The sequence below is a fragment of the Cotesia glomerata genome, linkage group LG2, assembly GCF_020080835.1.
Source record: "Cotesia glomerata isolate CgM1 linkage group LG2, MPM_Cglom_v2.3, whole genome shotgun sequence".
Classification (NCBI taxonomy): domain Eukaryota; kingdom Metazoa; phylum Arthropoda; class Insecta; order Hymenoptera; family Braconidae; genus Cotesia; species Cotesia glomerata.
This window is the reverse complement of record NC_058159.1, coordinates 16,904,650-16,922,169: the sequence shown is the minus strand read 5'-3', so window position 1 is coordinate 16,922,169 and position 17,520 is coordinate 16,904,650. Positions and strand designations below refer to the sequence as shown.

At 36.1% G+C, this 17,520-nt stretch overlaps 3 protein-coding genes across 3 annotated transcripts; all 3 read left to right on the top strand.

Annotated features, from left to right (window-relative positions):
- The first annotated feature begins 1,228 nt into the window (after positions 1–1,228).
- LOC123259009 lies at positions 1,229–3,350 on the top strand. The gene is made up of 2 exons (XM_044719266.1): positions 1,229–1,238; positions 2,554–3,350. The coding sequence occupies exons 1-2, from the start codon at positions 1,229–1,231 to the stop codon at positions 3,348–3,350; spliced, it is 807 nt and encodes a 268-aa protein (XP_044575201.1).
- An 18-nt stretch (positions 3,351–3,368) lies between these two features.
- Positions 3,369–5,513, top strand: LOC123259008. Its single transcript, XM_044719265.1, has 2 exons — positions 3,369–4,476; positions 4,579–5,513. The coding sequence occupies exons 1-2, from the start codon at positions 3,369–3,371 to the stop codon at positions 5,511–5,513; spliced, it is 2,043 nt and encodes a 680-aa protein (XP_044575200.1).
- Positions 5,514–5,618: 105 nt separating this feature from the next.
- LOC123259007 lies at positions 5,619–6,479 on the top strand. The gene has a single exon (XM_044719264.1). The coding sequence runs from the start codon at positions 5,619–5,621 to the stop codon at positions 6,477–6,479; it is 861 nt and encodes a 286-aa protein (XP_044575199.1).
- Positions 6,480–17,520: the final 11,041 nt, after the last annotated feature.

Sequence of the window (17,520 nt, the reverse complement as noted above, 5' to 3'; positions counted from 1 at the left end):
AAATACATTTCACAGCTTGCATCTACATCCGCCAGGGTGCGCTGGAATTGTTTTTTCATAAACTGTAGCTTCAATGGGATAGTTTGCTATAAAAAATGCAGCCAACGCGAGATTTAAGTTGGTACCTATTGTAAATTTTTATTATAATTACAAAAAATACTAAAATCTGAACAAAAACAGTTTTACTGTAAAAAAATTGCGCCAAGTCCACGTTCATAAGACTATCAAGAAAAAAAAAATTTCTTTTTTCTTTACAAAAAGATATAAAATAAAAAAATTAAAAAATCCAAGTAACCGATATGATTGTATTTGATTTTCGGAAATTAAAAAAAATTTTATCGTAAATTTGAAAATTAAAAAAAAAATTTTGGAACGTACTTGGTGTGCGTCATTGTGTATTTCAATTTTTTTAAAGTCGTAGTAAATAGATTTTACGAATTTTATTAAAAGTAAAATATTTTGCAACCACGAACACTGAATACGTTCCAAAATGTTTTTTTTAATTTTCAAATTTACAATTTCCGAAAATCAAATACAATCATATCGGTTACTTGGATTTTTTAATTTTTTTATTTTATATCTTTTTGTAAAGAAAAAAGAAATTTTTTTTTTTCTTGATAGTCTTATGAACGTGGACTTGGCGCAATTTTTTTACAGTGAAACTGTTTTTGTTCGGATTTCCTCTTCCTCTGATGCCGGCGAAATATATTCTTTGACACGGAATCGACAACGCACACATAACATTGAAGTGTCATCTGAGTCAGGAAATTTCCAACGATCTTCGTCGGGAAATTTTCTTAAATCTTTAACTCCTTTTTTATCTAAAAAATTCGTTTAATTAGATGTCAAAAGTCAATATTAAACACAAGGCCATTAATTTAATTGGTTCTACGTAGAGGTTATACATAAGAGGTCAAGTGCACTGTATTAGTTACTTACGTGACTCATTGAATGAATTACAACAATTTACTGACCGTATACGTTTACTTATGGCGATAAAATATCAAAGTAACGCAATAATTATTACTTAAAAACTTGAGCAATTATATTTTTGTTAATGAAGGACTATTATAATAATTTGTGGAAAATAGGAAGGATGGCTATTCTAGTAATAATATAACACTTTGATTATATATACGTCTATATGTAGTTGCAGCTTTATTATGTTTTTTACACAGAACTTCTAGATGTACGTGTGATCGGTACAGAGCTATAGTCAAGAGTGAGTATGTCACAATGTAAGAGACTACTCTAGAGGCTTAGTAATTACTTCAAACGTCTAATAGATGTTGCCTCATGTATGAGCAAAGTAAACTATTTCTGACACTCCCTCCCTTTGCACATACATATTTTAAATATAATGAATAACATATAATTTTAAAAATTACATCTAAAATCGATTAACGATCATGAACACATCTAATATTAAATATTGTTCGGTGAACAAGGCCCAGTAGCGATTAACTCGCTCCTGGGGGACACCCAAATTCAAGAGACGCACCTGTCCACCGCTAATTCCCGCAAAAATCGAACCGCCAATAGAAAATCAGCCTCTCGATCACGCCATGAATCGACCGCTTTATTGGCTGATCGTTCCCACTAGACATGCGCAATAGCCTTCTTCCCCAACTCAACGAGGAAGAAGACGGACTATTGTTATTATCTTTCGCTTCTACGCTTTCGCTGCATCAAGTCGCCATTAGTGTTTCTTTTTACTTTCGCTTTTCGTTAATAAACCGCATTTCGCTCATTTAATAATTTAATTTGCTTAAATTAATTGTTAATAATTCGCTTTAGTTTGTTTCAGATAAGTTGTGTTATCTGTGCATTTTTTTCACCGCTTTTTTAGTGCCGACAAAGTGTTCAACCACGTGTCAATCGGCTTCGCTTTTGCTAACCACGCTGTAATTTATAAATCCGCTTTTATCTTAACAATCCGCTATTAAACATATTAAATATTGAGTGTATTTAATGTAAATAAATTCCTAGTGTTATTTTTGATAATAATTTACGCATTTTAATTGAGATATCCAGACCTAAACCTGATCCCCGCTTTTCCGCTCTTTCAGTAATTATTCATTGGTCCCTCGAGCCGGATCAGGCTGGCTCTATCTCAATTAAATTAATTTATTATTCCGCTTAAAAATTGTGCTGTGTTAAGTGAAGTGTAATACCGCTAGGAAAGGTCGAGTGTCAGGAGCATCGCAGAGCACATCGGGTGCTGCTCCTGATAGTCATTCGTACACCGGTACGCTGAACTTTCCGTTTATTAAGACTGAAAACTCGACTTCGGGCCTTAAATATCCTCGCTATGGAGAATTACACAAGATAGTTAAAAAATGCAATTTGTGCTTCAACTTTCGTGTTCCGCACCGCGCCGCAGATTGCAAGACCGCTCAAGATTGCCGAAAATGTGGTCAACGTCACCACATGTCCATCCATTTTGGATGCACCAACGAAACCAGCTTCACCGCAGTCTACATCTTCCGCACAGGCAACTATTCGTTCCCTTTAGACCGTTTACAACTTGAAATTAACTGTTGATTATTTCAGATTCGCTTTCCGCTCAAGTTTTGCTAGCTACCGCTTTAGTCCAGGTCAGTCCGCATCATGGTAATCCAATCACCACTAAAGTTCTGATTGATCAAGGCTCAGAGCTCTCATTTATGAGACAGACGCTCTTCAAGAAGCTTGGACAACCGCTACAACGCGACATGGTCATGCTCAAGGGCATTGGCAATGTCTCCGCAGGAAGTTCACTAGGTGTGAGCACAATTGAACTTCATTTGCAGTGTACACCCGCTTCAATGCATGTCAGCATGCATATTCTACTACCACTGACTGTAGATCTTCCATCGCTCGTGATCGCTGATCCGAAATGGCCGCATCTTGAGAATCTCAAGCTCGCTGACCCGCAGTATCTACAGCCACGCCCTGTAGATATTATTCTAGGTGCATCACCAGCCGCACAGATCATGAACGCAGAGATTCAACGAGGACCTCGCAATGCTCCTATTGCACAATCCACAACGCTTGGTTGGATTGTCTATGGAGCTGTCACCGCTAAACACGCTTCAACATCACACGCAGCACTACATGCGTCAGTAGATACTGAATTACAAGACGCTATCGCTAAGTTTTGGGAACAGGAAGAAGTTCCATCAGGAAATTCACCGCTCAACACCGCTGAAGAAGACGAATGTGAAATTCACTTTCGTCAAACGCATTATCGACAGCCTGATGGACGCTACGTAGTGAGATTACCGCTTAAGGCCCTTGAGAGTCAACTTGGCGACTCTATCAACGCAGCCATGGGGTCACTCCGCAAATTAATAACTCGCTTGTCGTGAGAAAGAGAATATTCTGACATGTATCGTGCATTCATGGCAGAATACATTCAACTAGGACACATGGTACGAGTACCAGTCAACGAATTGCCCGCAAACGCTTACTTCTTGCCTCACCATGGGGTATTGAAGCTTGATAGTGCCACTACGAAGCTCCGCACAGTGTTCAATGGTTCCTGTGCAACATCTACAGGAATTTCATTGAACGACATTCTCCACGCAGGACCCAAAACGCAAATTGACATTTTTGATGTGATGTTGAGAATCCGTTGCAGCAGGATTCTATTCGCTACTGACATTACCAAGATGTTCAGACAGATTGAGGTCGACTCGCTTGATTGGCCGCTTCAGTGCATTCTCTGGATAGATGAGAATGACTCAATAGACGCTTACTGTCTCAAGACAGTCACATACGGAACCGCTAGTGCACCTTTTGACGCTGTACGTGTGCTTATCCAACTAGTAAAGGATGAAGGACACCGCTTTCCGCTAGCTGTTGCTCCAATGTTGAAAACACGCTACGTAGATGACATCTACGGTGGAGCAGACAACGAAGAAGACGCTATCAAGGCTGCAGTACAAACAAAAGCTCTGTGTGCAGCAGGCTGCTTCCCGCTTGCCAAATGGGCTAGCAATAGCCCACGGTTACTCGCTGAAGTCGCTCCAGAAAAGCAGCTGGATACACCGCTTAAAGAAATCAGTGATGCACCAGTAAAAGTCCTGGGCATGTACTGGAATTCACGCACTGACGCTCTCCAGTTCAAGTACACGCTACCGCCAGATACGCCTAAGACAAAGAGAGCTATTTTGTCTGAAATCGCTAAACTGTATGACCCACTAGGACTTCTCGCACCAATAGTCGTCAAAGCCAAGATCTTTATGCAAGATCTGTGGCTAGATAGAGTGTCATGGGATGAACAATTGTCACCATCACTCATTCACAAATGGACTGGATACCGCGAGGATCTTCGAAACATCGAATCCATCCGCATTCCACGCTGGAATAATATAGCACCTGGAGCAACTATGGAATTGCACGGGTTCTCAGACGCTTCGCAAAACGCTATGGCTGCCGCTGTTTATTTGAAAGTCACTGACGCTGATGGGAACACAAAGGTCTCACTTCTGTGTTCAAAAACGCAAGTAGCACCGCTGAAGACCATGACAATCCCACGCTTGGAATTATCTGCCGCATGATTGCTAACACAACTGATACTTCATGTTAAAGAAGTTCAGTCGCTTGAAAATGTCAGGATCAATCTCTGGACTGACTCCGCCGTGACTCTCGCATGGATTAAAAGTCCAGCAATCCGCTGGAAGACATTCGTCCGCAATAGAGTGGGAAAAATCCAAGAAACGCTTCGAGATGTCTCCTGGAAATTTATTCCAGGAAAACAAAACCCCGCTGACTGCGCTTCAAGAGGTATACCTACGCTAAAACTGAAACAACACGCTCTCTGGTGGCATGGACCAACTTGGCTTCATGAACCAGAATCCTCTTGGCCCACTCTGGAGCCTCCAACCGACAACGCAACGCATCGAGAAGAACGCCAAGGTCTGACACTAGTAACTTGGAAAGCAGAAAATTGCCTGCTCCAACAATTACTGTCGCATTACACGCAGCTGTTTCCACTGCTACGGAAGCTTAGCATCTGGCATCGTGCCATCGACCGCTTTAAAAGAGTTCCACAATCTTCGCTGGCCTACCCGCTTACTCCATCAGACCTGGAGCACGCTAAATTGACCTTGATTAAGTTCACTCAAGGACAATACTTCGCTAGAGAGATTCACACGCTACAAGATGGTGATGGTCTGCCTAAAAATAACAGCATCACTAAGCTGACTCCGTTCATCGACCATCAGGGGGTCTTGAGAGTCGGTGGCCGCTTGAAAAACGCATTGCTGGACCCAGAAGAGAGGCATCCAGCGATTCTACCGCGACAATCACCGCTTACATCAATTTTGATTGATGTTTCGCACCGCAAAACGCTTCACGGAGGTACTCAGCTTACGCTCCCTGACTTACGCAAGAGTGTCTGGATCATTGGAGGCCGTGTTCCAGTCAGATCATTTATTTTACGCTGCGTTATCTGCACGAGACACAGTGGAGAACGCGCTCAACAGTTGATGGGTCAACTACCCACCGCACGAGTACAGCCAACTTGAGCCTTCTTGCATACAGGACTCGACTACGCTGGACCTATCACGCTGAAAACGTTTCAAGGACGTGGAGCAAAAACATACAAAGGCTGGATTGCAGTCTTTGTATGCATGTTCAGTTCAGCTGTACATTTAGAGCTATTAACTGACTACACCGCTGCCGCTTTCATCGCCGCTTATCGCCGCTTCACCAGTCGCCGAGGTATCTGCCACACGCTATATTCAGACTGTGGAACCAATTTTGTAGGAGCAGATAAAGAGCTGAAACGACTATTCGCTGCAGGATCCCGCACATTACGAGAATTATCAACCTTGATCGCTCAAGATGGCACGAACTGGAAATTCAATCCGCCTGGAGCTCCACATTTTGGAGGAAAATGGGAAGCCGCTGTGAAATCTATCAAATTTCACCTTCGAAGAACAATCGGAGACTCGCTGTTGACGCTTGAGCAATATTCAACGCTACTGGCTCAAATTGAAGCCATATTGAATTCCAGACCGCTCACACCGCTGAATGAAGATCCTGCTGACCTTGCTGTACTGACTCCAGATCACTTCCTAATCGGACAGTCACTGACCGCTGTCCCAGAGCCATCGCTGACAGATTTACAACCTGCTCGGCTCTCGCACTGGGAACAAGTCCAACAAATGGTTCAACATTTCTGGAAACGCTACTACCAGGACTGCATCCACCGCTACCAGGCCATTTCAAAGTGGCATCATCGACGCAACCAGATCAAGGTGGGTTCAGTTGTACTGATCACCACTGAGGATCTCCCGCCAACCAAGTGGCCATTAGCCAAAGTAATTGCTGTCCATCCAGGTGAAGATGGACAAATCCGCGTAGTAACTGTTAAGACAGTTAACACAGAGGTGGTACGTCCAATTACAAAGCTCTGTGTCCTGCCGCTAACGCATGAAGAAGATGATCTTGTCGACGCAGCCGCCAACCCGGGGAAGAATGTTCGGTGAACAAGGCCCAGTAGCGATTAACTCGCTCCTGGGGGACACCCAAATTCAAGAGACGCACCTGTCCACCGCTAGTTCCCGCAAAAATCGAACCGCCAATAGAAAATCAGCCTCTCGATCACGCCATGAATCGACCGCTTTATTGGCTGATCGCTCCCACTAGACATGCGCAATAGCCTTCTTCCCCAACTCAACGAGGAAGAAGACGGACTACTGTTATTATCTTTCGTTTCTACGCTTTCGCTGCATCAAGTCGCCATTAGTATTTCTTTTTACTTTCGCTTTTCGTTAATAAACCGCATTTCGCTTATTTAATAATTTAATTTGCTTAAATTAATTGTTAATAATTCGCTTTAGTTTGTTTCAGATAAGTTGTGTTATTTGTGCATTTTTTTCACCGCTTTTTTAGTGCCGACAAAGTGTTCAACCACGTGTCAACCGGCTTTGCTTTTGCTAACCACGCTGTAATTTATAAATCCGCTTTTATCTTAACAATCCGCTATTAAACATATTAAATATTGAGTGTATTTAATGTAAATAAATTCCTAGTGTTATTTTTGATAATAATTTACGCGTTTTAATTGAGATATCCAGACCTCAACCTGATCCCCGCTTTTCCGCTCTTTCAGTAATTATTCAAATATTAATAAAAGAAGGTAAAGTCTTTATCTGTAGTTCCAATTAAGAACAAGGTCCTTGAACTTCTTTGTTTTTCTCCGCTGCGCACTCTGCTAAGATTGAATATTAACTTCTGTAAATATCAATTAATTATATGATTAAACTTATTAGTTTAAATCTTCTATATAACATCTATATTTAACATCTAAAATCAACATCTATATTTAACATCTAAATTCGACATCTACATTTAACATCTATATCATCTAAAATTTTATCATCTAAATATTCATCATTTTATTTCTGAGTTTGATGTGATGTAAAGGGTAAAGGTTTAGTCATAATATCCGCAATATTTTCTTTAGTGGATATCTATTTGACCTTTATTTTGCCCGCCAAGACATATGATTTAACAAAATCACCATGAGTTTCAGCCATTTGAGGTTTCTTGCCTGTTCTTTCTCTTTCAGCCAGATTGGATTTGATAAGCTCAATGTCATCATCAAAATCTTTCAATTTGTGACTTCCCTCCATTTGAGTACAGTCACAGGCTGATTTATTATCACATCTAATAGTGACTGGATACATAGTTTTACCTATTATATCTCTAATCGCTTTATCCAAGGAAATTAATTCCTTACAAGATTCGCTCATGGCAAGATATTCTGCTTGGCAAGTTGATGTAGCAGGAGAGGACTGTTTGTGGCTTCTCCAAGCTACTGTATCACCGTACACTTGGATGATGTAACCACTTGTCGAAGTCGAATTTTCACGATCTCTGAAGCTAGTGTCAGTCATAGCTTCCATAATTTCGGTTTTACCTCTATAGTATAAACCCAAATCAGTTGTTCCTCTAAGATATCTGAAAATTCTTTTGACTTCAGTCCAATCTCCTTTAATTGGATTATTCTGTCTTCTAGACAATAAATTTACAGCATATGCTATGTCTGGTCTGGTTGCACCAGCAAGATACAACAGACTCCCTATAGCCTTTCTATAAGCTGCATTAGCTGGAACATTGGAATCATCTAATTTTCCTATATTTTTATTGTTTCTATTTTTGACTTGTCTAGTTATCATGGGTGTGTCTTGAGAATTACATTCTTTCAGATCGAAACGTTCTAGGATCTTTTCAGTGTACTCAGGCTATGTAATAGACATTTCACATTCATTTCTATCACGGTGAATTTTCATCCCAAGAAAATTCTCCGGTTCTCCCAAAATTTTCATTTCGAAAACTTTACTGAAATGATTTATAATTTCATCTCATTTTTCGGGTACATTGCTAGCTGCAATCATATCATCTACGTATAGGATTACGATGGCAATTTTTCCATCTTTTCTCCAAGTAAATAAGCATGGCTCGTTTAGATCATTCTCCAAACCTAGTTTCAGTGCTTCTTCAGTGAACTTTTTGTTCCATCTCTTAGGACTGATCTTCAATCCATTAAGAGATTTTTCAAGCTTCCAGACCATCTTTTCTCTCATTTCATCACTGCAATCATAGCCTTCTGGAATCTCTATAAAAATTGCTTTTTCCAGAGTCCCATACAGAAAGGCAGTTTTTACATCCATTTGTCTTGCGTCTAAATCAAGTTTATTTATGATTGCTAGTGACTGGAGCATAAGTTTCTTTCACCTCATACACGTTTACATCTAGAAAACCTCTTACAACCACTCTAGCTTTATAGATGGTTTCTCCAGTTTTGCCAATTTTGGTTTTAAAAACCCATCTAGAGTTCACTACATTAGCATCTACAGGTCTTTTAACTAGATTGTAGACTTTGTTATCATCTATTGATTTTAATTCTTCTTTAACTGCTTTTATCCAATCAACACAGTCTTCCCGCAGTAAACACTCTTTGTAATTACTGGGATCCTTGTTGATAGAAGAAAGCATAGCATGTATAAAATCTTCTTCTTCTACAATCGTGAACTTTTTTATTGTTTTGGCATAAACGAAGTTATCATCTATCTTGGGTTTTGGTTTTCTTTTTGAAGCTCTCAACTTCTTAAATTTGGTATCAATTGATACATTATCATCTAATTTACGCTTTTTAGATTTGTCTGAATTAACTAGTTTATCTTTAGAGTTTATTGTTACAGGAGTATTTGCATCAGAAGATTCAGAATCTATTTTCCCATCAATTGAATTATCATCTACTTCTACATCTTTTTGTTTTTGAATTGTTGGAGAATCTTCAACTTCTAAATCTTTTGTTTTGTAAATATCCTTATAAACTAGTTTTTCATTAAATCTGACATGTCTTGAATTTAAGAATTTTCCAGAGGTCGGCTCCCACAATACATAACCAGTACGTGAGTAACCTACCAGTATGGATCTTATTGTTCTTTCAGAAAATTTATTTTCTGATATTGGAAGTTTAACATAAGCTAAACATCCAAACCTTCTAATTTTATTCATATGTGTGCTAATCTTTGCATTGAGTTTATTCAATGGTGATACAAAACCATTGATTTTGTGAGGTGTTCGATTGTACATATTAACAGCTGTTTCAGCTGCCAATATCCACATCGATTTAGGCAGGCCAGAGTCAAACAATAACACTTTAATTTTCTGTTGTATTGTTTTATTAAATCTCTCGGCTGTACCATTTAACTCTGGAGTATACGATGGTGCATAATCTGATTCTATTTTTTCTTTATGCATAACATCTACAAAATCACCTCCCGTAAACTCCCTAGCATTATCAGTTCTGATATAGCACACTTTATCATTTTTACCTAATAAATTTCTAGTTGTATTTATGAAGCTTTCTAAACAACTAGCAGCTTCATTTTTATTTTGAATAGAATAAATTTTTGCAAATCTGCAAATGCTCAATAATGCTCAATAATAATTAATTATTTAATTGAATTGATTCGTTAATTGCTGGGAGCGTTCCTCCTGGGGGTTTATACCCGAGGAATGTTCTAGACCTCTTGGGTTTGCAAGTCGTGAATAATTAATAATTATAATTAATTATAATTAATTTTATTAATACAGTTGGTTAATAATTATTAACATCTTGAGATTGGTTTAAATAAATATATTTTATATTAATTAAATTCTGAACACCGAGAAGGTTTCAATCGACACGACATAGTATTCGGTACCCGAGGTCAAAACGTGCTACGCGGTAACGAACGCTGGCATCCATTTTGAGCGCGCAAATTCCGTGTGAATTTTATTACGCAATAAATCGTAAAATTAACAACTGGATCATTATTACTATTTACAACAATGGAATTATCTTTTATTAAGACTATTTATTATCTTGAATTAAATATTGATATCGTATTAATTTTGGAAACTATTTTATTATTTGGAAAATTAAGTATTGAGAATCGGCTACTGAGTTTCGACGCAATTAAGATCGAATTAACCGTGGATAATTTTTCATGAATTTATTTTATATTGAGACAAATTGTTTTATTAATTATTTATAAATCGAAAAATTCCACGTGGTCATTTATATATTGAACTATGGAAGACTAAAATTATTATTGGAATTATTTATAAAAACTATTTGTCAGTGTGGATTACGTCCGAGAAAATTTAGTTAGAATTTTACAAAGAATTATTCTTAAGAATTTATTCAAAATTTAAGAAATAAAATTACGAGTTGAAATTGGAGTAAAATTTTACGTCAATATTGTTCCTAAAATTTTATTTAATGCTGAGTATTAAACTCGTGGATAATTTGGAATAAATTCAAGCGTCGGTTTTTAGAAGAATTGAACGTTGACTTTTTTGGAGTTTAATTTTGTAATCCAGAAAATAAAAGTAAAGTAGAGTCAGTGTGTGTGTGAGACACGTGGGTTATGTGTGTGTGAATGCTACCAGCGTTCCTTCGCAAGCGAGCAGTCCGTTTGCGAGGTGTTTCGCTGGCATAGAGCGTGAGGGTCCGGTGTACAGCGCGACTTAGTTAGAAACTGCGGTATAGACGCTCCATAAGTGGGTACCGTCAGGATTAAGAATTTTGATAGAGCGTGAGGGTCTGGTGGACAGCGCGACGTAAGGATAGTGTGGAGTGTGTGCGTGAGCTGTAGAGGCTTCTTGGCTTACGTTGCAGTCACTAGGCTGTTGCTTCTGTAGCCAGGCGTTGTTGATAAGCCCTCGTACACTGATGTCTTTGTACGAGGTGACTTGTTGATAAGTCAGAGTCACCGGTTTTAGCCCGAAATCCTCCGTTACATATAAGTTGTAGTAGCGACTTTCCGGGGGAAAACGTGAAGTAAATTAGTTGTAAGTAAATTAGCTGTAAGTGAGCGGTGTACGTGCAAGGGCACGAGTTGTTATCATATTTTGTTATTAAATAAATACCGGTCATTTTTGTTAAATAAAAATTTATTTCTTTCAGACCACCTTCCTCCACTCTCTCTCCCTGTAGATTATAAGCTCAGATCTGGTTTCCGGTTCCAGGAACCGAGATACAAAATCCTGGTGGCGCCCTTGTTAATTTAGAATCATTTTCGCTAGGTATTGTTTTATTTCTATTAAATTAATTAAGGGGCCAATGAGCGGAAAACCACCCGTTACAACTTCTAAAATAAATTTAAAAACAAAATTATCTGTTTTTAAATTTTTGTCTGACGTCTCAGATGGAGTATCTTCAGTCTCATTATTATCGAGCATATGTTTATCGTTCTGCTCATTCATTGTTTCTTTGTAAATATCTTCTAGATATCAGTAAACTTCTAATTATGAACAATCTGAAATATACCAACCTTATCAGAGACTGATATTTCACCCCTATTCACAACTGCACTGCAAGTTGTAAATAAAAAGTGAAATCAGCTGTAGCTCCCGCATGCAACAGCATGGCACACGTGCTTCCTTCCACCTCGTGACAAACGACACAGCTCGTTGAAACGTTCAGGGATGGTCGTACGTACACGTGCGACACACAAATCACACACCAGAGTAACAACCGATTAAATTGAAACAAAGCTTAGTGCTGTACTACAGACTTTACTTTGAGACAATTATTGAATTAGTTATTATCTTTATTTATATATTTGCAGTCTTTTAAAAAGACTACGTAATAACTAAATTTAATGTCGAGAAATAGTTTATAAATATTTATTTCGGTAAATATTTATTTCAAGTTTAAACTTCTAAAATTTCCTTCTTATCTTAAAATAATTATAATTTTAAACTATAATTATTATCAATATTACAAAACCAACTATATCTTAAACAAGTCAACTACTTCAATTGTATTACTCTATTTATTTTCTTGAGAGCAATATTATTTTTCGTCTAAAATATATACATCGATATCCGATTCTCAGAATCTGAGAGTCGTAAACCGTCTAACTTGTACGCGACAAGCGCGCTTTTGTTCTATGATATATACAACTAACACAATGTGTATAGCTATATAATATTACTCGAGCCGGGCGGCTTCAACAAGTTTAAACTTGACAAAGAAAAATAATTTTTTTTTAATTTCTTCTAAAATCAATTTCATCTAAATTTATTTTCTTTTTTTTTTTTTTTTTTTAAATTTCAACTCCTTTTAAATTAAAATTCTTCTAAAATTTAATTTCTATTAAATTTAATTTTCATCTAAATTTATTTTCTTCTAAAATTTCAACTTCTTTTAAATTAAAAATCTTCTAAATTTTAATTTCCTTTAAATTTAATTTCATCTAAATTTATTTTCTTCTAAAATTTCAACTTCTTTTAAATTAAAAATCTTCTAAATTTTAATTTCTTTTAGTTTTAATTTCATCTAAATTTAGCATCCAAAATGCACTTCTTAGGATAAAAAATCAAAAACTTACCAGTTTATTTGATTTTCTTCAAATTTTAAAAAGCTTAAGCCTTTAAAAAAAAAAAACTCTTTATGCACAATTCGTTGCACTACACAAAGCCAATTCTTTTTCTAATCCCTTTCGAGATAAGAAAACACGTCCTATGCGTGATGGGTCCTTAACCTGAAGGACTTTTATAATAATTTGTGGAAAATAGGAAGGATGGCTATTCTAGTAATAATATAACACTTTGATTATATATACGTCTATATGTAGTTGCAGCTTTATTATGTCTTGTACACAGAACTTCTAGATGTACGTGTGATCGGTACAGAGCTATAGTCAAGAGTGAGTATGTCACAATGTAAGAGACTACTCTAGAGGCTTAGTAATTACTTTAAACGTCTAATAGATGGTGCCTCATGTATGAAGAAAGTAAACTATTTCTGACAGTTAAGAACAAACGATCCGAAAATAAATCGCTCAAGAAAGAATCACAAAATGAAAGTAAATAGAGAGAGTTGTGAGCGCCATCTGCATGATAAGTGACGAAGTATAGACTCATCTTTTAAGCAGGTGGTTCAAAATTTCTGAGTACTATAATTTTAGTATTAAAGAGAAAATTATATTACTATTCTGAATTATATTACTGCATAGTGAATCTAACATTTAATTTAATTGTGATGAAACAAAAAATATGCACATCGGCAAAACGCTTTATTTTGTGTAAAAAACTCTCAGCTTTCAGAAAAAAAATTCAAATTTGAAGAATTTTGGGCTGCACACCGAAAAAAATCAATTTCTCCACTTCAATTTGATTTTTAAAGGCCTTCTGATGAGTTTATGAAAAAATAAATATTTTCATTCAAAAGCTGAAAATTTTTCCTACAAAATACAATGTTTGTCAATTTTGTTTAAAAATGTTTTTCATATCAGAAAAATTGACGAAAAAGTTGAAAAAAAATTTTTTCCAAAATTACAAAAAATCATAACTTCAAGACCGCTGCGTATTAAGAGCTAAAACTCTCAGGGAATTTTCGTCTTATGATAGAGAATACCTCCATAAATTTTAAACATAATTCGTGAGGGTCGCCCCGTAAAAATGTTCTTATTTGGTGGAATGACCCATACATAAGGGTGTGCCAAAATGTAACTTCCGTGAAGAACATTTGAAAATTGGAATTTTGAGTTCCGCTTTTAACAGGGGCTGCGTTTGGGCATTTCCTGAGATATTTTGGTGTGAGACGATGTATTTGATTTTCATAGAATTTTTTAACAGAAGCTTAGTTTGGGCATTTCCGGTGAAAATTCAAAATTCAGCCGGAAGTACACAATTAAATCTCCTGTTAAAAAATTCTATGAAAATCAAATACATCGTCTCCCCCTAAAATATCTTAGGAAATGCCCAAACACAGCCCCTGTTAAAAGCGGAACTCAAAATTCCAATTTTAAAAGGTTTTTCACGAGAGTTACATTTTGGCACACCCTAAAATATAGATAGATAGATAGATAATAAACTTTATTGACCCTAGAGCCTTAGCTCCCTCAGGACCATCATAATTATACATTATAATCAGTGTAAAATACAGAGCATGTAATTACATAAATTGAAAATAATAAAATAATAACATATTATAATGAAATAATAACGTGAATTATAAATTATAAATTATAATCGTGGTAGATATGAGACAAGTTGCCAGAAAACCTGGTAATAGCACAGTTAAGCAAAACTAATATCATTCAATATCACTCAAGGCACAGCAGCATACAATAATGACAATCGAAGCTCAATATCATAAATTAATACTTTAGCAAATAACAATTATAGCACGCACTACAAAACAGTTCATAATTTTCAGCTTTAGTTACTTCTGGGGGTAGCGCATTCCAAATGCGTATCCCGCGGATAAGAAAAGAGTTCTCAAATATCCGACAATTAGATCTAGGCAGGCGTAAATAATCCTCCCTTACATCACTCCTCCTATTATACACACTTAGACATCAGGTCATCCCTGACATAGAGAGCAACTCCACCACCGCTCCGCAGGCACCGGTCATGACGATGAAGCACATATATATATATATATATATACAGGGTGTCCCAGAAGTAACGGACACCATTGTAGCATCTGATAAACAAAATAATTCTGAGACGAAAAGTCCTTAGCCATTTTTTAATCAGACACATAGATAATTAATTATTAATTAAAATAACGTCCTTTTATGCGTTAGAGAGAGAGCGCTAGTGTCAAGTCAAGTGCGTTCCAACGAAGACGCTTACACGTGAATGTGTAAGTAAATATGTGTGACTACGTTAGCTATAGAAACTAGTTAGTTATACAGTTAGTTGTGTCTTTGTTTGGCACATACTTTACTGGACACTGGCGCTCTTTCTCTAACAAATAAAGAGACATTATTTTTAATTAATAATTAATTATATATGCGGTTAATTGAAAAATGGCTAAGGACTTTTCGTCTCAGAATAATTTTTTTCATCAGATGCTACAATGGCGTCCGTGACTTTTGGGACACCCTGTATATATATATATATATATATATATATATATATATATATATATATATATATATATATATATGATGTAACGCACCATGTCAGCAGGATTGCACACAGTTCTCTACCGATCTTTATGAAATTTTGTGGGCTCATTCTCTGGATTAATACCAAGATCAAGTGCGAAGATGAGTAAAATCGGCTGGTAACTTTACAAGTTGCGGGTGTTTGAAAATTTTTTTCATTTTCAAAAAATTTTGAATTTTGTATTTTTTATGAAAATAATCTTCCAAATATAAAAGATAGATAAAATCTATCAAATTTATCTTAAACTTTATTTAGTTACCCTCAATTTTAACTATAATTTGTCTAGTTTTTATGATTTTTTTAATTAATTCCTTGAATTTAAAAATTTTCAAAAATTTTTCAATGAAGGTATTTCACTCTTTTTTCTTTAAATAATTTTTAAGCCGTAAAAGATAGCTTGAATTTATAGAATTTATGTTAAAATTCACATAATTATCTTCAATTTGAGCTATTATTCGTCATCTTTCGATACTTTTTTCAATTTATTTCGGAGTTTGGAAAATTAAAACAAAATCAAAAATAAATTAATATTTAGCTTCTATCATGAAATGACTTTCATCTGTTACAATTCCTATTTTTTAGGTAGATGTCTTTGACTATCTATTCGTTGTAGTCGGCCTCATATCATTATTTGCAAAAATATAATAAAAAATAATTTTAGGACATTATTGCCTTTCAATAACGTGTTAATTTCAATATTCAAACAAGAAATCTACCTATTCATGTCGGGTATGGCCGAATGGCCTTTTTTTTTCTATTTTCTTATAAATTCTGATTATTTTAATTTTTAACTTCCCGCTAAGAAAATTGAAAATTTTCAAAAATCGGGAAGTTATTGGTTTTACCCCGTTTTTTGAAAATCGAGTTTTTATCAGATCTCAACGTTTCGAGGTCCAAGAAAGCTTCTCTGACAATTTAGCTCAATAAACCAAAAAAATTCCATAGTATCTTAACCAAAAAGCCCAATATCTCACGAAATATCAAAGTTAGCGATTTTGTTCACAGTAACATTTTTGTAGCAAATTAAATTTCCTACAAGTTGTTTATTTACGTTTTTTATGTATCTCTACTTCTTCACAAAATAGAGTCAAAAAAACGTCAATTTTATCAAAAAATTGAGTTTAGTGAGCCGTACTACCTCGCCCGTATGAGTTACGACTTTGCCGTAATGGGCACTTTTGTAGAACGTTCAATTCTGAACAAAACTTATTGATCGTTGAGATTATGCCATGAAATGCCTCTTAATTGGTAAATTCTAAAGAAAAAAAAATTAGGAAAACGGTTGACCCTGAAGGCCATCCCTGCAACTTCCCGCTAATTTCATACTTAGGCGCTTAAAATTGCACCAATGACGTTTTTGAGCTCTTCGAGCTCAAAAATACAATTTATGGGTTATTTTGAGCTCTCCGAGCTCAAAGAGATTGCTTTCCTATCCTTTAAAGCTCTTCGAGCTCAAAAGTCTGATAGAGATTTGATAAGACACTATTTTTTTAATTTTTAAACCACAATAACTTTTGAATGAATAAACCGATTTTTACGCGGTTAGAAGCATTCGACGCAGTTTTTCAAGCCTCACGAAGAATCTCAAATTTTGAATTGATCGCGCTAGGAAATTTGGAGTTATTCCGAAAAAACACTTTTTTCGGTTTTCTTTCGTTCACGATATCTCTCGAATGAATCAACCGATTTTGACCGGACCGGTGGCGATCGACGTGGTTTTTTGAGGTTAAGAGCTGATTAGTTTTTGGAAGTGAACTATTAAGTCGTTTAAAAGTTATTCCAAAAAAACCACATTTGAAAAAATTTTTTTTTTCAGTTTTTTGAAGATTTCTCAAAATCTATTGATCTGAATCGGTCCAAATAGTTTTCAAAATCTAAGTTTGGTCAAGCCCTTTCGAATGGCACCAACGGCAATGAAATCGGTCAAGCCATTCAAAAGTTATAAGCGATTCACATACTTTCACACACACACACACACACACACACACACACACACACACACACACACACACACACACACACACACACACACACACACACACATACATACAGACGCCGTGA